The 26,918-nt window shown below is 27.8% G+C and overlaps 1 protein-coding gene across 2 annotated transcripts in view; it reads right to left on the reverse strand.

Annotated features, from left to right (window-relative positions):
• Positions 1-26,918, reverse strand: part of LOC107444069 (CD166 antigen homolog) — a 130,495-nt gene that overhangs the window by 56,412 nt on the left and 47,165 nt on the right. Inside the window, exon 2 of one of the 2 annotated variants that reach the window (XM_016058141.3) lies at positions 3,023-3,358. The exons of the other annotated variant lie outside the window; for it this stretch is intronic. Within the exon in view, the coding sequence (XP_015913627.1) occupies positions 3,023-3,358 (336 nt within the window). The remainder of the gene's footprint in view (positions 1-3,022; positions 3,359-26,918) is intronic. 2 annotated transcript variants of the gene reach the window in all.

The raw sequence follows: 26,918 nt of genomic DNA on the forward strand, positions 1-26,918 counted from the left end.
TATCAATTAACAAGGAAATAACACAACAATTACTGAATGCTTGTAGTTTCTCTCCTTTACATAAATTTACCAAATGCGATCATCGTTCCAAAATTCATTAGGAAGGAAATAATTCATTTCTTACTATTAATGGCTCAATTTTATTGTTTAAAAATTACCTGAAAATAATGATGCAAGCTTGTTTCACCACTGCTAGATTATTATCCCTGCAACTGCATTTCCAATTTAATTTAAGCGAATATAATATTTCATAAAAATAAAGTAACTGTCACAACACACTTATTGTTTTGTTTTAAAAAAATACATAAAAACAAATATCATCTATTTGAAAAAGATCTTTCAAGTTTCAAATTTTCTCCCCTCGTATTAATTATGTTTTTATTTTACAAAGTGGTACTGATTTTTTAACGAAAGTTTAGTAATAAAATTTTTGGCAAAATACTAAAATTTATTGATGTCATCCTTTTTAAATATAAAAGGTTTGTGTTGTAAGATTTTCTATGTTTAGCCAGTTATCCATCTTTCTTGACAAGCTATGTTTTCTAAAGAAGTTTTGCTCCTCTGCAGAAGATAAATGCTTTGGGCTTTCAATCCGGACTATTTTTAGTAGTTTACTAAAGTAAGTTTGAAGAATAAAAGTTTTAAACTGAATTGAATGCAAACAATAAAGGAATTTACCCTTTCTTTTTGAAACTATTTTTAAATGAGAGTTTCAAGGAATACATAACATAAAATTAACTTAGAATTGGCTTATTATCTTAAAAAAAACCGTTTTGCTAAATCTAATGACTTAGTCTTCTTTTATTATCCTATTTTGTAGAAGGTGATCAAAAGAGGGATAAAGCATCAAAGCGGTAGGGCCAAAAAAAGTAACTTTTCGAACATTAAAACATTTTTTTCCTTTAAATAAATTCAGGCATATTGAATTTGTAAATAATAAACGCTTACTAGTTTTATACTTCTCTTTAGGATAACAAGCTATTTATTTCTATTTTATTCATTATCCATAATTTTTCGTATCACACGTTTTTTCTTTATTTACAAATTCGCTGCTTTGAACAAATATTTGAATACGCGTTTCTCAATATTTTTATTAAAAATTTCTCTCAGTACTAAACATAAGATTAAATCTTCCCAATGAAGATTAAGGAGCAATTCAAAATATTATCAGTATCCTATCCGTACACAAATCGATTATAATTTTTATAATAATATATATATATATATATATATACTGGTTATCATAAATTAAGGAAAAATCACAAAAATAGCGATAACTCTTTCAAAAGTAAGCCAAACCGTGCAAAATTTGCATATGCTGTCCACTAAGAGTAGCTGAGTAAAATTGCAATATGCAAATTAGTGGCGCTGCACTCGGCTTACGTCATCTGCCTGGAGCATAAAAGTCCAAGTTTGAGAGAAAGCACACAAATTTTACTGTGATTGCGACATTGAAAATCTNGTCTAATACTTATTTAACTAAACCTGGCACCATTTTCTCTAACTACTTAAATAAGATTATTAACTATATTACTAAAGAAGGTTTCTCTTGGATAATCACTATATATATATATTATTTTTCGACACCACGAATCAAAATGCACCCAAAACTAAGCATATCTGTTTACATGAATAAAACTATAAATTTAAAATTGAAAACATGTTACAAGAACTGTTTATTTTCTGTATTGATGATTAATGTTTTAGATTTCATCTTATTTGTTACAATTCCGTTTAACAATATTTGTGGTCCTTAAAGTGCGGTCTTTAGAATGTGCATATGTGTTTTAAAGCTATTCTGTATGCAAACATTATTGTGGTGTAAGAAAATAATGCAATAGGAACAATCATTGATGCAAGAACGAAATATATGCAGTTCTATCTTTTGGGAACTCGAATAAAATAATTCGTAGCATATATTTTCACACAGGATGATATAGTTTTTTTTTTAATATTTTGTTAAATCCCCGACATTTCAGCAAAAAGAAAAAATTCAACTCAGTGGTATACTGAAGAGCACCTTCTTCGTAGTATGACATTGAAAACTATTTGCAGGAAAAAGCATGATATTTATGAAGAAAACAAGTTCACCCGCATAGCCATTATCAAAAATGTTATACGTAAATTTTATTTTATTTTCTTAAAACAAAACAAGACAGGCTTTTTTTTAAAAAAATGAAAAATTTGAATTTGTTGTGGATGGGATTAAATTTTAAGAAAAGAAAGAAAAAAACTTTTTAGGTGTCTTTCAAATGCTACATTTTTTAATGAAATTATTAGTAATTCTGATAGTAAATATGGAATATTATCGCGGAAATATATTTATGTTTTAAAATAATTTTTGGCGAATAAATATTCATCATATGAGAAAAAGAGATAAATTAGAAGACTCTAGCATTATGAAGAAATTCAAAACTAAGTCCTGCATTCATTATGGCGCGAAAAGGAATGATTTTCTTTTCTTTTTTAACGGTTAGTATTTATAAATGGAATTACAAATAATCTAACTCCTTTGTTATATAGGAGATTAAGAAATGATTTTCTTCTTTTTCAGGGATAGAATCAGTATTAGAAGTATAAATACAATTAATATGCTGAATTATTAAATTAATTGTAATTAGTACACTAAAATATATTATAACTTAAGCATATTTTTATAAGTTGCTATTATAAGGTAACATAGATCAAAGTAACATAGATCACTCTGCTTGAAATACTTACACTGAGTAATCTATAAAATAATTAATAATTATTATCAATTATTAATTGAAAATAATTATTTTCAAATAAATACACGTTAAAATATAATAATTACTAATGAATTAATCTTTGCAGTTGAGTGAAAATTAAAATTTAATCGTAAAATCACCTCGACGCAGAGGGAAATGAATCTCAATGTTTATTATTTATTAATAGAATCATAAATATTACTCTCCCTCCTTTATGCTTAATATCTATTACTTAAATGTGAGGCAAAAAAAATATATCAAAGTCTACACAGGATGATACATAAAAGATTTACCCAGGACTTTGAGCAGAGATTCGGAAGTTTCTGTACGGGATCTCTTATATTCTACTCTACATCTATAGAGGCCTTCATCAGTTTTTTCTAGTCTTTCTAAGCTCAGAACGGCAGGATTATCACTGACATTAAAATAGCTCTTTGTGCTAATGTTTAGCGAGGGGAAGTGGCGCGCGTAGGCTAGAGAGGTATTTCTGACATCTATGCTGTATATTGGAACCCTTGATTGATCTTTGTGCCACAGAATCAAAGAGAGGTCACCTTCAGAAGATGTCGTGTTTATGTCACAGGGAAGCTCAATTCGACCACCGGCCATTACAGAGAATGTTGAGCTGCCTGCAAAATACGAGACTTTATTAGAACCAGAGAAATTTTGCTAGGCCAAACAATAAAGTGAAGCATTTTTTTTTTACTTATTACAAATAATATTTAAGAATATGGGACTAAAAATTTCCAACCCTCTTTTTTTCATGCAATAATTTTAACATTTTTGGATTTTAAATATGGAATAAACTTTTAGCTAGATTTTAAACATGCGAATATAAATATTTCGGTAGTAATAATTCAAAATAAAACTACAAAGTAATACTCTAATTTCCTTTTATCATTTTATAACATTAATTCGCCATAAAGATTTCAGTTAATCCGTAAAAATAGGCTAATAACTATGAAAAAAAATCTTTTTTACAAAAAAACATTAGGTTTAATTTTTAATGTTTATTGGAGATATTTTTTAAAATATATGTAAAAAAACAGCTTAAAAGAAGAAGAAAAAAACATGTAAAATATTTGAAATTATGCGTAGTATGTCTGAAATAATAATTTATATTTTTAGGGTTAAATATTGTTCTCTGGTTCTAAACGTTTCATATTCATCCCAGGCATAAATGTTTAAGCAGAATACAGCTTCCCTTCATAAAATAAAATAATAATAAAACTGATTAATTATGAGTAATTCTGAAACTGAAAAATAGTCAGTTCTATACGCGGTTTATGTTAAAATGACAAATAAATTGTATAGACTAGATGATTAAAAATACGAAATGAGTTGCAAAATTATATTACTTGCAAAACTATATTTAAAAATTATACACAAAATGTAATAAATACAATTTAATTCATAGTTTTAACTTGAATTAGATTGAAGCTGTAAAATATTAAATGATATGCAATTAGCCATCAATTGCAAAACAGTGAGATAAAACCTGCATAAAAGCAAAATGATAAATAGATAGATTAAATTTATTGAAAAATAAATTACAAACAAACAGATTTTAATGAAAATATTTCACAACAGTTATTATATTATATTGAACAAATAACTTGAGAAAAACTAATTTAGTATTGCTTATCTGAACTTTCCACGCCATCAACATGTTTTAATCTAAAATGCATTAAATTTCATTAACTGAAATATTATTGAAAATACAAAGAAAGACTGCTCTACAATTATTTTATATTTATTTTTTTAATGCTAAAAACAAAGATATAATTTTGTTATTGTATTACGTAACATCGATTTTTATTTGATCAATACATACAACAAAGAAAAAAAAAGTGCGTGTATAGATCGGCATAACAGATTATGGATATATAGTAGACGCTAAAATTAGGACATGCACCATAAAGCAAAATGAGTGCATTTGTAAACAAATAAAGATTTTTGAATATATTTTTAATTACGATTTTTTAGGTGTCTTTCAAGTGGGATTTCCTGCGTTTGTGATTTTTTGAGCCCCATCGCGTTATTTTAGAATCATAGTTTACTTTTTCCCCTAGTTCATTTTTTCCCTCGTAGATTTTTCCATCAAAATGAACCATCTTTTTTTTTTTTAGGACGACTTTTTTTTAAAATTATATGAAAACCTCACTTTTTTCTCATTCTTTTTTCCTCCGAAATTTTTAAATTGTAAAGTCCGTGAATTTTTTGTAGATATTAACTTTGAATTTCAGTAAACATCAGCATTTAAGAAAGGGGGGAAGAGAGTGACGCAAAACAGCGTGTCTATGCCCGATTTTTTTTTAAAATGCCCATGTTACAGCCTCAAAGCAATGCTGCCAAAAACAAAGAATCAATCTGGAACAGTGAAGCGGTGACTCCATAAAAGTAGAAAACAGTGTATAACAGCGAAGACGTTAGTTTATGTAGATAAACCAGCCTGTCATGCAGATGGCAAGAATAGAATATTTTTTTTTACTTCAAACGGTAATAAACAAAAGAATAAATTTTTACGTATGCATTCACAACAAATTTTATCGAAAAAGGTTAAAAATAATTATCATCAAAAATAAAATTGATGCTACATTTCAATCATAAATATTTGAAATTTTTTCGGTCTTAATCATTAACAATAAGAATAAAGAATATAGAAAAAAACTTAAAATTCTTGAACTGAACATCTTATTCTTTTCACATGCAGGAATAAAAGAATATCTAGAACAATATTAAAACTATTATTATTTCTCTAAATATAGCGCAGATGTACTGTAAAAGAGTCGGAATTAGGAAAAACTTCATTGACAACGAAAGACCAGTGTACAGGACATCAGGGTGACAATTATTAAACTATAGGAAATAAAAACATCAGAACTTCTGAACAGTTTGCTTGATGAATTTGAAACGTCGTGGTTGACCGCAGAACATGATAGGAACTAGTAAGGACACGCAACTTGTTGTCACTCGAAATTGGCACATAATTGTTTTATTAAGCAAAAGAACCGTAATAGGGGATTGATAATCCGCATTTCGCTATCGAGAAAGCTTTCCACCCTCAACGGGTGACTGTATGGTGTGCAATTTCCAGTAATGGAATACCAGGCGAGATATTCATTGATGGCCTGGTGATTACTGAACGATAGATGAAGGTTTTGGAAAGTGATTTCATCTGCATTATTCAAAGTGTCCCTTGTTTCGACAAGATGTGGTTTATGCAATAGGGAGCTCAAACCAGTTGGACCAAGAGAGTGTTTGGTGTCCAGAGAACTTTGGGGATCGCATTCTGGCTTTGTGGTACCCAGAGGCCACTAGAATGGGACTCACTTGACCACCATATTTACCAGCTGTAAACACATGCGACTCATCTTTGAGTTGTTATGAAGACAGTGTGTACGGACAAAAGCCAAAACCATTGCTGAGTTGAAAACTGTTATTCGAGAGGTCATCGACCGCATCGATATTCCAATACTTTAGTGGGTCATGAAAAATGCTACAATTCGTTTGCGCCACATCATAGCCAACTGTGACAGGCTTATAGAACAGGTTGGTACCTATATTTGAATATCTGTAGTGGCGTTTACATGTTGGATAACGTTTATACACCCAGTAGATTTTAAAGAAAAAAATACCTTTCATTTATTTCATTCAGATTAAGGAATGAAGGTAAGCAGTGTCATGCATTGGTGTGACTCGTTTCTTGGTGACTGAAGTTGTTGAAGGAGGTGAAATTTATAAACACGTGTCTGTTGTGTGTGAAGAACGATGCGTGGTCCTCACAAGGGTGCTCGAGTAGTTTAAGAGATGCTGTTATAGAAAGTTATCCCTGCTCGATGATTAGTATCCGGAGCAATTACGCCTTGGAGGTAGAAATTCATTCAAGCCGGCAGATATTTCTCCGTGTATACGATATCCAAAAACTAAATGCAGCTCTGGATCATTTACGAGAAGATGGATCTTCATCAACTGACGGAGAAACGCAAGACTGACAGTGACAGAACAGATGCATATTTGAGTCATTTCTCTCTGTCCCACGAGCATTTTTTTTCCATGTATATTCAAGGGGGGGGTGAAACGTTGTGCCATCATTTTGAGCAGAAAAACTAACAATGGAAATATTATATTTGACTGCATTTAGATAATGAAGATCAATAGTGGGAGATGACGTGAACTTAGAACGAGCTACATCCTGTTACGTGTCAAAATTGTTTGAAACATCCCCAGGGGAGATATACCTATCGAAGCTTTTAGCAATAGCTTTTTATAAAACAAATTCCATTACCACTTTATAGCGAGTGTGCTACCTTTATTTACGCGAAGATGGATCTTCATCAACTAACGGAGAAACGTAAGACTGACAGTGGCGGATTCGATGCATATTTGAGTAATTTCTTTCGGTTTTTTCCAATGCCCTCCTGTGTTAACATCCGTCAATTCAGTCATATACAGGGTGATTTTGTTGGCCTCTCTTTCAGGGGCACCATATTAGGTGGACCAATGTCGCTCCCACAGTGAGGACAGCTGGTACAGAGAAGGAAAGAACATCCATGCTTTGCCCAGGATTCGAACCCAGAACCTTTCTGATGCAAGGACAGTTCCCTGCCTTCTACACACGCCGGTCGGCACAGAAAAACTAACAATGGAAATAATATACTTGACTACATTCAGATAATGAAGTTTAATAGTGGGAGATGCCGTGAACTTAGAAAGACCTACATCCTGTTACGTGGTTAAAATTGTTTGAAACATCTTCAGGGGAGAAAAACATAACGATGCTTTTGGCAATAGCTTTTTATAAAACAAATTCCATTACCACTGTGTAACGCTTGTGCTGCATCTGCATTTATTTGGCAGTATGTAATTTTCAAATAGCTTGACTTTGACTACTTTACTTTTTTCAATATATATATANTTATTAATATATATATATATAAATTTTAAAACCTTGTCTCTTTCTTGCTACGCAAAAGAATTTGATACGTTGGGGACGAAAAGATCGTTGACAAAATTCAAAAAATAGGAAAATAAAAAATAAAATTTTCTTTTTGCTATTGCTAGAAATTTATTTAATAACTTATGTATTTACTTATTCAAAATTTCGAAACTTTGATTTTTTTTCTTTAAAAAAATAATTATTACTTGTGGTTAATTTAAAAATTTTCGCTGCATCAATAAAATAATTTCATTTAACACTCAGTATCATATATGTAGCATGTCCATTCTTACAATAAAACTAGTAAAGCTTTTACCTTACATTTATCCACTGTTTAATGCATGGCAGTCAATTAGGCCCAATTGTAGAGGGTAACAAAGTTGAATTGCACGTTCAATATTTTTCTAAATTTCAGTAATGAGAGAAAAGTATTTTTTAAATGTGCTAAGAGAATTAGTATTTAATCTCTTTCTTATTTTTAACTTCAACAAATTGAATTTGGATCCGCGATAATTTACGAATATTTCATTTATTTATCTGAAATATCAAGGGGAGCTTTAAGAGATTTCCAATTATTGGGAGAGTATTACCCACCATCCCCTGCCATCTACGCTCATAGCCCTATAAGTACCGACATTAAATTTCATCCCAAAACATATTAACTTTACTTTTCAATTATCTAGAGATGTGTAAATATTGACATTAAAATATATTTAAGTTTCTAAACGTTTCCAGAATATTGTAAAACAATCTACAACTTAGAAATTTTGATGGATTTAGAAGTTTTTTTTTAGATACTGATATTTTCTTTGGAAATGCATATAAAGAAAGGGCACATGAACGAATTTGCTAATGTTTTTTTATTGCTTCCTTTTTTGATTTATCATAATGATAATGTGAAAAAAATAAAACCTAACAAGCAAAAGATTAAGGCTCATACAAAGTTACACAGTAATTCCTTTCAACTTAAAAACTATTAATTTCATCAGTATAAATAAAAAAAAGAAATACTTTTTATGCTTACTGAATTCTGTGTACCTTCGAAATTATTATTCCAATTAAATTGGTACTGGCATAATTTTTATTAGCAAAAGAAGAACTATAATATACTAAACAATATCTCACTCTACACGATCTTTAATTGTCCACTTTTGATCTACATTTTTTGCCAGCTAATTTAACATAGAGGGGCAAGTTTATTTCATGAAAGAGGGTGATCTCCCGACACACATATTGATACAAAAATACTACTTTTAAAACAATCAAAAACTGTCCCAAAATAATATACGCATTGAATCAATTAGGTGTTTACTAACTATCTCATTTCTTATTTTAGATAATAAATAATGAACTGTGCAATATTTCTTACCAAATTTACTAAAATAATACACAAGCGTAAAAAAATCGTAATTTAATTTCCGCTTGTTTATTATTATTTATTTGTTCTAAACGTAAAAAAAAATATGTTACTTTAAGTGAATAAATAATAAATTTGAACTGAACTTCAAAAATAATAAAAAACTCATTTTTCTTTAAACTTACAGAGACGCATAGTATTTTACTTATACAGTTAGGATAAAATTGAATTGATCAATCTTGATCAATTATTATCATTCAATTTATAATTATTTATATAGATCAATGATTAAATTAATCAATTGATCAATCTTATGTATCTTAATTAACGTTACAGAGGTTAAAAGTTTAGTCTTTTTTATCATAATTTTAATTTAAAATCGTTTCGAAAACATGCACTTTTAAATTATTCTATATATTAACGGGTATGAAATACAAAAAGAAGAGATACCAAAATATAAAGAGACTCAAGATAAAAAGATTTAAACTCAAAGAATTGCTTTTGATTTATACAAAAGAAACTTTTACTTCAATTTATATCTCATTAAAATATTTATTGTCTGTTTATAGGTAGAATTGGTTACTATTGGAAAATGCTTTTTCAAAGAAATGCCTTTATAAGAGAACCCTACTTAGAAAAAAAATAAAAATACATAAGCTGAGGAAACTATTAAATATATCTATAGCAATGTATTGCTTGTTCCCATTATTTCAAATATAAATTGAATTTTATAACTATAATAAACGGGAAAGAACATTTTATAATCCAAACTAAAACCTTGTTTTAATGGTGTTAGAATAGTATTTACCGCTACCAACACTTAAAACGTGATCTTTTCGATATCTAAGAATTTCGAGACCCAATCTTATTACCTGTATACTGCCTGTACAATTAAAGAAGAAAATAAACACCAAAGTTATTTTTTCTCTTCAGCAATAAAATTTAAAAGTGTTGTATCTCGTAAGAAGTTTCTGCCCAGAAGGTAATGAGTCTCATGACGGCTTTAAAGTTAGGCATTACGGAAACTCTTCAAGAAAATCTCTCTTTACTTCAAGAAAAAGAAATTTAATCGACGAAACTTGCATTACGGAAACTAGCATTTTGAAAAAGGTTAAAGAAAATAAGATTCTTTATTAAAATAGTGATCTTAGTGCTCGAGTTATTAAACATCCAAGTTGTAATTGAGTTGACTTAATTCAGAACATTCAGTCATATATAAGGAGTATTAATTCATAAAGAATAAAAATAAGGAAATTGAATTTTTTTTTTCTGAACACAAATAGGCTAAAGAAGTAGAGTAGAAAAGTAATCTTCAATATTATTTTAAACTGTTAGCAAAACAGAATTTAATTCCGTAAACAGACGTTTTAAAATTGGTTAAAAATAAGTTCCCTCATTTAAATAGTTATCATATATAGATCTTCACGATCTTAACGCTGGAGTTATTAAAATATTTCAGTACCAAAAAAGTTGACTAAATTCAGAATATTCAATCACATATAAGGAGCTATAACTCACTAAGGATAATTTCAAGAAAAATCATGTATTTTTATTAAATATGCTGAAGAAGTTGAGAAATAAATCTTTAATGCTATTTCCCATTATTAACAAAAACAGAAATAAACTGATATTTTTCAATTGGTTGAAAATAAGATCCTCCATTAAAATAGTTATTGGGTTATCAAATATCAAAGTGTTAAATGAACTGGCTAAATTCAAAGCACTAAATCATATATAAGAATCTGCAATTCATTAAGGCTAATACAAAAAAATCTTTTCTAAAGCGCAATTATATAGATTGAAAAATTAGAAAAAGGATATTGAATTAATATAGTATTTCTTCACTGACAGAAAACAGAAACTAAAACAGATAATCTGTATTATAAATAAATAAAGCATCTCTATAGAAACAGAACAGGAAAAAATCAATTTGCATATTTGCAATATTTTAAACTGAAAGTGAGTTTGTTTGTAATTTAATTATTAGGTATCATTTTTAATTGATTCATATGGTTTTAAGTGCATAATAATTTTAATAATTTAAAGACATTATCATTCGATAGAAAGTAGGCATTTAAACGCAAGTGAAGCTTATTTTATTATATGAATAAAGATTAATAAAAATAATTATTATAATATTTTTACTTAAATAAACATTACATATAATGTCTGCAATTGCATCACTGGACAACATATATCAGTTAATAAATACCGAAACACGAATTTTTTATTAACTGATGAAACCCTTTCCTGGCTAGTTGAAACCGCTTCTGAGTGAATATATTGGCAAATTAAAGCAGTACATTTTTTCACTTGTTTAAGAATGCACCTTTTGCGAATTCGTATGTACGCAAAGCAACTTTGTCTAATATTTTATAGTTCATATTTGGCTAAAAACACGCAATTTTGCGCGAAATGGGAGTTGAAATAATGATAGATTAATCATGGATTACCAAATTTCCAAAGTTGAAAAGTGGGCATCATCAGTAGGGTAATTAAGTTTTCAATATTTATTATTTTTAATTAAACAGTTGACTAGCTTAGGATACCATGTAGTAGGAATGACTCAACGCTTTGATAAAAACATTACATTACTTATAATAACTTTGAGTTTGAAAGGTTTGCACTTAAGTTGTATTCACTGTGTCATAATCTTCAATTAAGTTGTTGCAAGGTATTATCCCCATGTATTTCCTTTAAACTTGTCTCTATTTACGAGTTCATATTAATATTTATATTTAAAATAATAAGTTGTTATATTCTATTATACCCATGATAAAATAAATTATAACTTAACTAGAATGTTTTTTTCTTCTCAATTCTACAATAAATTCCATTGCTGAAACTTGGCTGAAACTTAGAACAATTTAAAAATGAAAGTTCATCTCATTTTTAAACGAAGTTTTTTACTTTTTGCCTATGTAAGTAATAACATATTAAGTGATAACATATTATCAATACGGAACAAAGTTCCTCACTCCAGTGAAGGTTTTATATAAAATTTAATTAAGTTAAACTAACTAATTATTATCGAAGTAAAAATTTAAATGTTATAAGAGATATAAAATAATATTTCATTAACCAGCAAAAATGTGTATTTGTTCCATTTGAAATGTGTGAAATGCCATGTAATATACTAAATTGGATTTGAATATTTTCACCTCTTAATTAAAAAGTAAAATATATCTTGAAGGCATTTAACTGAATTACGAGATAAAGTTAATACTCTCGTATTTTTCATCTTAAATATCAACGTAAAAGCACTTACACCTTTATTAAATGCCCCTTCCTCAAAATGGAAAAAAAATATAATGAAATTCAGTCGTAAATCAAGCTTACTTAAATGAGTTCTTAAAACAGTAAAAAAAAAAGAGTTTTTAGCGGATTATCACATAAAACTTTTTAATTCTTGTAAGAAATGCTTTTTCTGATTGGATATTTTTTCCTCCATTTTCTATTTTTCATTGAACTCCTTTTTCATTAAAATGAATAGTATTTAATCATTTTAATTACTTAGTTATTCTGCATACAACTTTTGTGTGCACTTCTAATCTATTTTTACTTAATCTAATTGTGTTGAAGAAAAATTCAATTAAAATTAGAATCATCAATTTTACAGGTTCATTTTTCATTAAATTTTTTAAAGAAAACTTTTTGCATACATAAAGAATGCCTTATTAAAACAAACTAAAACATTAGTTTAACGAAAAAAAATAATTAAAAATAGAACTATTTTTCAATTTAAATGAAATTTTTCTTATGATTAGAGTTCGGTCAGATCGCTTAATTCAGTTTAGTTATTTTTGATGATGATGGAAACCATACGTTCACTGTGATGTATTCTTATTTAATTGTTTAGTTACTTTAAAAACGCAATCTAAGAAAATTTTCTTATTTTTACTTGATGCCCTGACTATCCGTACGTATTTTATTTTAATCTTGATAAAACTCTAAAGTATCGATATATTTACGAAAGCGACTTGAAATTTAAACGATGGAGAAATGTCCGAGAAATAATTATTTTCTTAGAAACAATCGTTGTCATAAAAAGCAATTGCGAATGTTTTTATACATATATCTACTTTTGAAGGTCAAGTGTTTAAATTTTGGAAACATTTTCATCTTTTCTAAGTTCGAACTATGTTTTGACTAGAATTATTGTATTAACTAGAATTATTGTATAAATTAAAATGTAATTAATATTTAAATAATAAAAACGACTATCTACAATTTCAATTGTTGATTCAATCAAACCAATACTTTTGAATCACGTTAAATTTGGCCATCATTACTCGGACAAAAAATATCTGTTAAATTTACTGTACCTCAGGATAATGTCATTTCTGGAAAATATAATCATTCATATGTTAACGGTTAACTGAAATTCTTGTTTTCAAAATTATAATACTTATTACATCACATTTAGTAAAAAATACAGAACTGAAAAGTAAATCTAACCATGTAAAAGATTTTTATGCCATGATTTAAGATATCATTAGGAAACTACCAAATCCTACCACATTCATTAAATCTTATCATACGCTATAAAACTATATTTATGGTAAATTTTACCAAAGATTACCATAATTTTCGGTGTCCCCACAGAGGCAGTAGCATGGTAAATTTTACCATCTTCTGGTAGTTAGTTTTGAACATACATTTTTTCTCAGTGCCCAAATAAAAAAAATCATCATAAATATCATTCATTTTACGAAGTAGAGTAAACGCAAACACAGCAGTAAAGTTAAATATCACTCAAAGTGATTTTAGGCGATACACGATTAAAATTATGATAGATAAACTGTTCACTGTTAAAATATACTTAGCTTGTTTTATCTTAACCGAATAAACCAAATTTAATAAACCACAGCAAAAATTATTTAAAATGCGTCTAAATAATGCCCCATTTTACTTAAAACTGGCGAATTTACCAAACCTTACAAAAAATTTATTGAAGCATATCTTGAAGTAGTTTTCTTATTTTATTTATAAAATAAGCGTTTTAATATCCAGAAAAATATCCTTCAGTACAAAAAAAAATCGCAAAAAAAAATCTGTTAGACTAATGGAGGCGCCTCCGATGACGTTGGATGTTAAATCGATAATATCTTTGTCTGGTGATGAATTCAAGATAAGCTTCATCAGAAAGAAATTTCTGTAAATATGAAAACTTCTCTTTAATTTTCCCTCAAAATGTTTTCAATGAAGTATAGCTCTGGCCAATGTCTTAAATTCTTGTATTCACAAAGACAATAAAGAATATTTTTTATTTTATTTCAATTGTCAATTTATGAAGTCAATCAAAGTTTTGCTGAACAGAATTTATTTGATGCTCATGGACATGTCATTTAATTGGGGGATTTTATTATAATTTCGCTTCACACATAAGTTTTTTTTTCATTTTTCAATTCACCTTATTACGTCTTTCTATATTACTTTATTGCATTTCTCTATATCTTTTGTCATGCAATAAGAAAAGTTTCTGAACACTTTTGTAATTCAATATTTTTCAAAAGAAAATGCTCTGCCATATAGTTACAGACATACTTTTCACGAAATCATTTACGATAACTATATTTTTTTAAGCAGAAAATGAATTTCAAATTTTTTTGTTAATAACCAATACCAACATTAGGAAAATATACTTTCATCATAAAACGTTTTTAAACCAAATTTAAAAAAAATATCTTACAAAAAAATATATCATATTCTTTTAGCATGTTCATTAAAGTTATTTACAAAAGTTAAATATGTCGCCTGCATTATTTCGATAAAAAAATTACATCATCAGTGATAATACAATATTTAATTTGGTTTTAGTGATCAATTACACTTAGTGGAAGAAAAGGCAAAATGATTATTTACCAACATTTAGTTATTTAGCAGAGTTTACTAAATAATTAGTGCTTATTAAGCTGAAAAAATATTGCAACCCTCAATAACAGTATATAACCATAGAAAAGAAAGTGCTATTATTTACAAATAAAATGCATTAAAAATTTCTTAGTTATTTCGCTTATTACCAATCATATGATGATGTGCTTCATTATTTACTTATTTATGTTGATAGTGTTCACGCTACATTTATATTCTTTGTTTGTGCAAATTCCTATACGACTGTCAGTTCAGCTTTGTATTTCATACTAAATGTAAGGTAATAAGAACAATGATTTGGAAAACTGAAACTTCCGGTACCATAAAACAGAAAATTTCCAATTGAATGCTTTAAAAGCAGCATAATTTGGTTTTATTAACCAGAATGATAGGTTTTTTCTATCAGGAATGGATATTACTATAGAATACGGTAATTTTACTTATGTGAAATACGTTTATTAAGTTTAAGTTTGAATGTTTTATTGATTTTTCTGCACTATCTAGTGCTATTTTTCATCAAGATCGGTTACTATAGAAATTTATATTGAGCTTAGACTATAATTCCAACGACGAATGCTTGGTAATTTTACTTTTATGCACTATTTGCATGATAATAGTAGATGATTTCTTTTTACTTTTAACAGTATAAATATAAATAAATAAAAAATGAAGCACATCATTATATGATTGGTAATAAGCGAAGAAATTAAGAAATTTTTATTGTATTTTACTTGTAAATAATAACACTCTCTTTTCTATGTTAAAGCCCATCTAAAAGATTCCGCATGGTTAAATGAGTATTACAAAGGCACACTAGCGCTTTATCTGCGCTTTATACCGTGCCTTTATTCAGTCAAAACAAAGTCCTTTCTCGTGAGATCAGAATGCCAGCATGGAATGACACTTTCTAGACTCTAGACTCATGCATTAACCTCTATTCAATTCTCGCCAATATCAATGCTCTTAGTAAATAATTGAAGCACTGCGAACTATTTATATTAATTTGTGATATCATGCAAATGCTCAGAGTACGAGCAAATTAGGTTAAGATTTTGATATTTGCATCATGCCCATTCAGTGAAATCTGTATCATTCTGGATGATATATTATGCGAGTTTGTTATATTATGCCATGCATGAAGCATAATGAAATATTTGCTTAAGAAATAGAGCTCTGGCATTATTTTTTTAAAAATAAATATGGGATATATAATAATTTAAGTTTCTCTGATTGGTATTTATTATTTGCTATGAGTAGAGATTATGCAATAAATAACGATATCTTTAGCAGTCTGAGTATAAATGCCTGTATTGACTTATTTTCTATACTACCTATAAATTAAAAATTTCCTTTTTATATCGAAAACTTCGGAAATTATGTTATATTCATAAATATTTCCTTAACAATAATTCCCTCATATTAATTTTATTGGAGGACATATATGTTGAGATAAAATTAGAGCATGTAAATTATCTTTTTATTATTAGAATGTATTTTATACTTCAAACATAGTTTTCAAAATTTATTTAGCTAAGAAAAATTTAAAATAAATTATGTTTTTTATCATATGTATCACTTCTCTTTGATTAAGTGATTGCATCTGACATATGATTTTTATTGAATTGATGATTTTTACAAGAAATATATTGTTAAATCATTAAATTTTACTTTATTAATTCTTAAATAGGAATATTATTCAGGATTTTTAATTCAATAAAGTAATGAAGATCAAAGCTTTTCAACTAAATGAAAGAATAATAATAAAAATATAGAATAATGGTTGAGAAAAGATTTTTTTTTCCATATGAAACAAGTGAGGGATAAAATTGTGGGTGNAAAAGATTATGGGGGGGTAGAATTGGACCTTCTTCTCGAAGAAATTCCTACTGTACTTATCGATTTTTTTTATGAAAAAAATGCATAATGAGGTTCATTATCCATTTTTGTCAACACATGTCCTTCATAATCCTAAACTTCCCTTACAATTGTAAGGGAAAGTTATTAGCATAGTCAATATATATAAAAAAATTATTGTTAGCAAAAAGGGCTGAATGTTAACCATAAAATAATCAGTATTTATGCATTTATTTACTATTTCGTGAATTCTAATAAGGATGTTTCGTGTTCAATATTTAACATATTTGTATCACGAATTTCTTTTATTAAAACTTAATTCTCCAAAAGTTGTTCCTTTTGGCAAAATGTTAAGCATATAATAATTAGTATTTATACATTTAATTTACTATTCCGTGTATTTTTTTTCCATCAGAATGTTTCGTGTTTAATATTTAACTTAGTTGGGTCACGAACTTATTTTACTAACACTCAATGCACGCTCAAAGTTATAGTGGTAATTGATTTTAAATCTGTTAAGGTTATATAAAAGTAAAAATATTTTGCGTTTGAAATGTTTTTTTTAATATTTTACTGTAAATCTAAAACTGTGATTTGACGATAAATTATACAACTACCAGATTATGGTATAAGTTACAGTGTTTCTGTCTCTAAGGGAACTCCAAGAAATTCGGTAAATTTTACCGAATCTTTTTGACAATCAGTTGTGAAAATTAACTTTAAAATGGCATTTTGAACTGTTTATTAAAATTTTGTAAATCTTTTAACACCGGGTACTTTTATTGTGATAGCTTAGAACTTTTTATAAAAATCAATTATTTGATAAAATTTTCTTTTAATTTGCGTATTTTTTACTGAATGTGTGGTAATAAGAACTAAATTTTTGAAAACCTGAATTTCCGATATACCGTTAATATCTGAATGGAAAAATTATCAAATTAATGGTTTAAATGCGGCATATTTTTGCTTTATTAAACGAAATTATGGAGTTAATTTTTACCAGAAATGTTTTTGCTATGCGAAATGGTAATTTTAATAGGATTTGTTTTTCCGTTTGATTTTGTTTTCTATACTTTGTGAGTTGTATTTATATTTTGAATGCTGTAAAAAATTTTAATGTTTAATGGTTTTAATGGTTTAATGGCTGTCTGATGTTAAAATATTGAAAATGTATATATTATAAGAATATATTTCAATTAATATCTCCCTATAATTTTATTATCATCAAAAAAATTGCTATATACTTTCATTTTATATTCTCTTCGCATATCTGATATTTTTGAGAAAATATTCCTATTCTTTCACCATAAATAATTAGTTAGCAAAATTAAATTAATGAAAATTCCACAAAAATGAAGTTATTTGTTGCCTTCAAATAAGTTATCTGGTATTTTAATTTTTTATTCTCATATACATCACATTAAAAATAATTTAGAAATCGAAACAATTAAAATGGCTTAAAATAAATTTCACGAAAAAATTACAATATAGGTGAAATATACTACATTTTGTTTATTAGTCTCGATGCTGAGATCTCTCTGAGCTCTACCAAAACTCCTTTCTTCAACTCAAAATCGATCAAATAAAGACTGCTTAAAATTTGAAATTTCTCATTTACTGAGTGTTATTTGGAGCAAACGGAAACTGCAACCGTGAAATGAATAATGCATTTTATTTAATGAGTTTTGTTAACTTGGATTGCATATAATCTAAAAGCAAATGTGGAAGGAAACATAAAAAGTGTATTTTTCCGGTTTATAAAAATCCCAGTAATTGCAATGGTTTTCTTTTGTATCAAAGACGTATATCTAAGTTCTGAAACATTACATGCATTTGGATAACTCATAACATTAGTTATCAGCCAATAATACGTTCCGTTAAAGAAAGGATTCGGCAGAAGTAAATAAATTGAAATGAAACTGGTTGAAAATAGTACATTTGTTAGAAATATCTTCTGATAAAGCTTTTGAAAAAGAGCATATTATACCCACAGCTATCTTTATTGAAGTGTAATTGGTAATATATTTGTATGCAATAGATCTATGAAATAAGAGATATAAGAATATGAAATATTTTTCTACGTAGTTATGCATTTGTAAATGTTATTGCAATGTATATTTTACTAAAAGACAAATGATACCCAAAATTCTTAAGCACGAAATTATATTTGAAATCAAGGAACTTTTGCTCTATATTTCAAAACGAACAGAATGATATGAGCTCCCGAACTGAACACTTCTTGTTATAATGATTAACAACATAGTGTTTGTTTTTATTTTGAACATCTTTTAGTTACTTAATTGGATGCTCAACTCAGGTTATTTAAGTAGATTTTCATAAAAATTTATGTTATCAGATTGCTTAATATTATAATTTAAACTTATGCTGACATTATGTTTCTAGCTTAAAGAAAAATAGCCATCTTTAAACAACTACCTCATTTAAAATTAACCACATTTGCAATGGCAGTTCAAAGCTGCTGATGGTATGACAGTTTAAAACTGAGAAAGCATTTTATAATGTGTAAAGGGTAAATGTAAACGACGACAAAACCTTAAAAGGTTCAAAATATTTATAAAAAGTAGATTACCACAAAGAGTTTTGTTACATTTTGCACAAATATTTTAAAACAAATTTTGATCAATTAGTGAATAATAAAAAAAAACTCGATAATTTATTATTCAAAAGATTTTTTTAGCTGTTCAGAATCATATTTTTAACAGAATATTTAATTTAAAAATATACTCTGGTTCTTTAGAATTTCTAGCTTTTGAAAATTGCTTGTATACTTATAACTCCTAAAGAACCATTAGTTGCAAAAGTATAAGTGTAGATAACTTCTTTCTTAGCATATATTTCTTCCAGCACCTGCATTTTTACATTTTTTAAAGTATAGATAAAGTATACACAAGACGCCATTTGACTCTGTTCAAATCTCACTTAATAAAGCAACAATAGTGGAATCAGATGTTACATAAGAATATACTAGTTGGTTGACTTTATTTAGAAGATGTCTTATAAAAAAGAATTTATCTAATTTATTTAGTTTCATTTTAACTTACTGGCGGTATAGCAAATCATTAAAATTGGGAGAATGTTTCTCCCCTATGCACTATTTTCCAGTTAATAACATAGAACAACTGGTTTTGTTATGCAGAAAAGACTGCAGGTTAAAATACGAATTTTTACTTGCAGAAAGCGGGTTAAACTATATCAGCGAACTACTATTATTCTTTTGTTTGCAATTTTTCCTCATTTGTATTTCGATTTTTCATCTTAGCCTCTTCGATATACTTAAATAAAAATTTTGTTAAATTTGTTTTGTCTTTAACGAATATATAAAACTGAACCTATTTAATTTCTAACTCTTGAAACTCTTAATATAATCTACATATCATTAAAAACGTGTAAAGTTAAGCAAACCATACACAAGTTTCTGTAAATAACTAACCTGTTTTTCCACAGTATTATGGGTATTCAAGGGGTGTTTGGGACTCTTGAGGGTAAGAGGATTAATAACAAACTATGGACAAAATTAGTATTGAGTGCACATTAAAATTAATAAACGGCATGGTTTGGTATGAAAAGATTATGACCATTTATCACTCTGCATAAAATATTTTCCATCCAGAGATTTGTTATTATTATTGTTTCTGTTAAAAAAACGCCTTTCAGAGATGGCAGGAAAATATTTTTTTCCAATGCCCATATGGGGAAGGAAATCTTCGCCAGAATCTTTCTGATGAAAGGCCAGTTCCTTGAGCTCAACACAGATCAGTCGGGTGGCAGCAAAATATTATTATACCATTTTTATGATATTAGCTTTGAAATGTGTAACCATTATCATAGTACAAATTAGAAACTTTTGTGCAGTTGCGGGTTTCTTTAAAAATCACCTTAAAGTCTGATATATTTCAATCAACTAAACTTCGCGAGCAGGTCGTCGGGCTACCGAAGCGGGGGTGCCATCCCTTCCGCAGAGGATCAAAATTGTGATGGCATGTCTTCGGATCAAACGTAAGTAACGTAAGTAACGTAAAGTAACAACAACAATCAACTAAACAATTTATTTTTAAATATAATTTTCGCATTTTTATGTGTTTAAATCCTTGTTTACTTTTCTCTCACTTTTTACTCGTTTAATAAAGAAGTTTCCAGTACATGTTTAAGTAAATTATTTTTCATAATTTATGTTTTTTTTTTCATTATTTAATGATTTAATGGATATTTTAAAAATAAAATTTGCTTCAGATGCATTAGCTTCGTGACCCATTTATAAAATCTAACTTCATTGCTGATTTTCAGTCATGTTTGAAAGTAACTAAGTGCCTGAAGTACTAAAAACACAAGAGATAGATTACTGGTCAACTTAATTTCAAAAATTTACGACATCATGTATTTCACCTTTTATAAAATATAAGAAAATATAATTTACTTTATAAAGTCGTATGCTGAATTTATTTTTATTCAAACACTATTTTTATATAAAAAAATTATATATGAGAATAAAAATTAATCTAAAAAAATTATATAAAAATAATTCTAAAAAACTTATTTAAAAATCAATATAAAAAAAGTTTACAATATATTTGTCTTTAGAAAAGCTATCCAAAAATTAAATTCATAGTTGTAGAAGTATACCATAAAAAACTATTAAAATACTTAAAATGAAAAAAAAATTTAATACGCTTATTTACTATTAGTATGATATTTATGATTATATATTTCTTTAAGGAGGTGATTGAAAATGATTTGACAAGCAAAGTAGGCTTTGATTCAAAAATGGTTGGAAATCTGTGCATTTATGTATACTAATTGGGTGACCTCCCATAAAATATGTAAGTTTAATAGAAATTATTGCTCAGAAATTATCAAAACAACAGACGGTTTGATGAAATATATTTTCCCTAAAGTGATTAAGTAAAAAAATTGAGAAATAGGTTACAATAAAAAAAATCTCATTTATAAATTAAAAAAGCCATTAATAATTCAATATAAACAAGTAGAAACTTCAATGTTTTATGCTAAAGTTTCTAAAATGTCTAAAATATAGAACAGATCGCACTAGATCTGATACAACAGAAATATCCATATAATACAGTTAAGTTTCTCCTAAATAATTTGGCGGAGGACGTATCAAAATGTGCTCCAGTAAACTAATTATAAAATGATATTTTACCGAGAAATTTGATCGAATATCCGGCATCGAAAAGTTTATTCCTCGCTTTAACAGAAATTATTCATTCTACAGCACATTTGAATTTCACTCTCCATTAGAGTTTATGATGCTGACTATCGCGTGGGAATTATTAAGCAGTTTTGGAGGAAGAATATTTATAGCTATAGCCAAATTTAGCACGCCAAAGACTCGCCCACAGTTAAGGGAATTCTTCTGCATTTTCTGTGATCTTGAAGGCTCCCATGGGGAACTCCTTGCCAAGATATGCTGTTTGGGGAATAAAGTAGCGATTTAAGAGATGTTGCAGCTTAAGAATGCCAAATAATTATTCAGGCACGGAAAGCCGAAGAAATAACTTTGGTATTACACGAACTTAGACTATTAAAGTCATTTAAATAAACACTTCATTCAAGGTTCTGTAATTTAAATGTCTTATAAAATAGCGAAAAGTGCATTTTTATAAACAGTTCGTTTCTTCCAATTTTTTTGTGCTCTAATTATCCTGTGGAATTTAATTTTGAATAAATAAATGTACAAGATAAGAATAGCATTTTGTAAGCAAAACAAATCTTTTATAAATTAAAAATCTGACTATGTTATAAAATCAGTTATAAGCTGCAATTCTATCTAAACTTTTGTAATTTTAATTTTTTTTCTACGGTATTGAAAAAAAAAACAATTGATTGTTAAAATACTTGCTCTTTTCTCACAATTACTGAAATTTTCTCTAAAACACGTCATTAAAACTGTTACAAATGAAAATTCAACACCAATGAGATAAAAAAATGTCTCTGATAAGATAAAAACAACTATATAACAAATATAACTTAAGATATTGAATGTTTAAAACAATTTTAAACAGTCAAAAAAACCAATTATGGTTCCTGTATAGATTTATTTTCTTAATGATAAGTAATTTTTATTTCATGAATTATTTTATGTTCCTTTTTTTCAATCATCTACTTTCTCTGCAGCCCTTTGTGGGCCTAGTTTTTCTTCGAATTTTTCTTTCATTCCGATTTCTGCTTAATTTTTAATACCATACAATCAATCCATCTCATTTTGAGCTTACCCTTAGTTCTACTTCCCATAAGTTTATGGCTGAAGATCTTAGATGTCAAGGATGAGGTGTCTATTTGGCAAATGTGATTATAAAATCTCGGATGACCTATCATATATTAATGATACGTAACTTCTTGAATAGATAATTTCATTCAAAGTAGCATCATTACCTCATAATTCAATTTTAATTCACAGATCCAATCATTTTACTATGAGACATTTGCTCAAGGATGACCAGCTATTCTGTCTGCGATTGAATCCGTATCTCATATTCTGAGATATAAAGGTCTAATAAATATTTTATGCAACAGAATATCACCCTTACAAAAATTAAAGGTACTTTTGAGGTGTCAAGTTTGATTTAAGGTCTATTCGAAGTAGATTTCAAAAACAACTTTAACAGATCAACCTCCCAAGATATATAATCAAGATTTACGAAGTTGCATTATTTACACTTGAGGTAGTTTTGAGGTTGATTAAAATCTACTTCAGAGCAACTAGATCAGGGAGGTTGTTTTTGAGGTGGAAGGATTTTCTTTTCGACACTTTAAGCAAATGCATGAATTTGAGCTGTGAATAATTTCTTCTGGTGTAAACTAAAAGTATTTCTGAAATATATATGAGGTAGATTTTGTGAGGTGTAAATGGGTTTGAATTTGAGGTTTATTGATGAGGTTATTCTTGGTACGAAACATAACCTTTCCACATCAGTTGTATTTGTTACATCTGTGAGCCCCATAAATATCTTATTTTTTTGTAAGGACAATCACACAAAACACTTTTATTAATATTTAGATGACATTTAAGTTAATTATGCGTAGAGCATGGCTTATCATACGATAAAGCATAAGTAGGTTTAAAAGTAGTTTAAAAGACAAAATTCTTAGTTTCGGTGAGAAAAACCTGAACTTAAATGTAGAAAAAAAATATTTAAGTTTTAATTTATTTAATGTAACCCAAAAATTAAAATAATTAATGATTTTAATCCGTTATCTTGCTTGTCACGTTAGAGTTTTTTGTTTTAGGCTGTAAATTTGATTACATGCTATAAAAGAAAAAAAAGCGTTTTTTAATAAACGCTTTGTATTTTATTTTATTTCAACAGGGTTTATAAATTAAAAAATATAGTTTTTATTTGCGAATAATAAACTCTAACATGAAAACTTAAATAGAAGAAAGAATTGTGAGCTACTCTTATTAAAATGATCATTAAACTAAAATCAAAATCGAAGTTTTATTCTCATAATTTATTTAAAATCATTAACACCACAAACAATGCTAGACTATACATTAATATATTATGCCAATTATGTCGTATACATTTAACATACAGCAACGATATAAAATAAGATGAGCAATGCACAAAAGAAGAATTAAAAAAAAAATACTGAACTTTATAAGCTATTATGATGAGTAGCACAAAAAAACTGACTTCCGCGATGCGAAGCATCATAAAAGTTTATGATAGGAAAGATAGACAAAAGATCTTGCTCCAAGTTTTATGAACTGTTAAATATATTATTCAGCTTTTTCTTTCAATAGTTCTTAGTGAAGGCAATTTTTTCTTAATAACAATGCCGTTGCATTTTGGCATTTCATCGCAACTTGAATCTATATTAAATATATAAATGAACACAATATATTTTTCGACTTCCTGATTCAGAAAGCTCTTATGAATTTAGTATTAAGTGAATCTTAATATTTTGTATAATTTCTAAGATTAGATTTTCAGACGATTTCTATTAGTAAAAAACAATGTAGTGCATCTCAACATAAAAACTACTTTTCACCAAAGTGTAGGGAAACACTAAAGATATGTCTTGGCTCTAGATGTTTCACTACACCCAGAAACCAAGAATAGTTTCAATTGTCAACATCATCACATTTAAGGAACAGCATTGTTTTTACAGAGTGGAATATATCATGAAAAACCAAAATTCAAATCTAAAAACGTGTCAACGTGACCATATATTCAGAAAATAAAATAAAAATTAACTTTTTGTCAAATTAGAAAATATTTAGGTTTCCCAAATAAGCATAAACTTTAAATTTTTTTTGGAAGATCTAAGAAATTTTTTATTTGATGCAAGTTTGGTTCAGGTGACCACATTGCCACCTTTTTATCAACTTGAAATTTCAAATTTCAAGCAGCATTTTTTTCTCAACATCAACTATTAACTACTTAAAAAAAGTTTACATTTTGTGTCAATAAAACTGTTACGATAACAAAAAATTAAAACTTCATAAATTATTACTAAGCCATAAGAAATGGTAGTATAAAAATATACTTTTAATACTGCAAGAAATTCCGGATCAAATTGGGGTAAAAAGGATCAAATTGGGTACCAGCACTTAGGGTGCCGGTATTTTTGAATGAAAAATCCATTTTTATCCAAACATATTACTAACGAAAAATGCGATATCCCAAAATTCTTATACTAATAATAGTCGTAAAATCACTGAACCATTCTAATCAAAAAACAAATTCTGAGAAAATTACTGTATAATACTTAACGGTAAAAGTGGATGTTATGGATGAGGCACCCAGAGTGCCTGTACGCATAAAAGTAACTGAAAATTACTTACTATAACCGAACAATAACCAAACAATTGTTGGTCAATAGTTGGTACTCTACATCACGCTACTGAAATGTTACTGGTGGCTCAGGGGATAGAGCGTTCGCCTTCCAATGAGATGAACCGAGTTCGAATCCCATCGAATGCTCTTTTTTCTCCCCATGTAGGATGCAAATGCGGGTTAGTTTCCTCAAAAAGTCTCCACAAAGGCAAATTTCTATCAATACTTGATCCTGTATCCTTGATCATTCTCTTCTGGATTGGGTTCAAAATTTCAAGGCTACGGAGTTGAACATTAGTTGTCGTAAGCAAAAAAATGGGCTGGTTTTTCAACGGTTGTTTTAAAATAAAATAAGATAAGAAATACTGGCACCTTAAGTCATGTTCTTCAGTCAAATTAACTATACCCTATTTTAAGATTAACTATATTGATAATATTATGAAGATTATTATAAAATTATTATGAACTATATTGATTTTATTCTCCATTTAAAAACAGAAAATTCAAAAAAATTTGTCATTATCTTATGTTGTTTCAAAATTTTAATGTCTGCTATCACTTACCAATGACAATTTGGCAATTGTTTTGTCTAAAATTGCTAAATATTGAGAGGTACAATAAACAGTCTCTCCCTAAAATTGTTGAAACTCCATCTTGTTCACTGTCTATAGGAAATTTTTTCATTATCCTATATGCGAAAAATAGTCTGATATAAATGAACCAGTTATTTAGTTAAAATAATAGAAAGAAAGAAAAACTAATTCCTTTATAGAGCACAGTTAGAGTAATTATGTTACCTGAAAATAATATCTGATTCTGTTAATTTACTTCTAACATGTATATTTATTTTGACAAACATAATAAACTATTTTGTGGTTAAACACTTTCCCTTAACATTCACTGACTTAATTTGAGCCAAAAAAAAGTGTTCATGAAAAAAAGAACCGTATAAAATCGCTAAATTGTTTCACATAAAAAGAATTGCGTTCTTAATGTGCTAGATTAAAAGAAAATGCATAAAAAAAATTTTTATACGTTCTCTTCTGAAACGACTTAATGAAGATTCCTTGTTCTAGTGATTAGAAAGCAATTTAGAAACAACGATGCAAATTTGCATAATCGGAATCGATGTAGCGAAAGAAATAGCGAAATTACTTAGCTGATCTTGTAGTTCTTTTTTTTATTTTTTCGATCATAAATTTCCTTATTTAGCAGTTTAATGAGGATTCGAAGCCCTTCTTGAATACAAATTGCAAAGAACTGAAAAGCGACAATTGGAAGACCCTACTAAAAGGATTTCGAGGTAACTTTTTTTCTTTTCTGCAAGTTTTGCGTGATTGCAATAA

The sequence above is a fragment of the Parasteatoda tepidariorum genome, chromosome 3, assembly GCF_043381705.1.
Source record: "Parasteatoda tepidariorum isolate YZ-2023 chromosome 3, CAS_Ptep_4.0, whole genome shotgun sequence".
NCBI classification, from domain to species: Eukaryota; Metazoa; Arthropoda; class Arachnida; order Araneae; family Theridiidae; genus Parasteatoda; species Parasteatoda tepidariorum.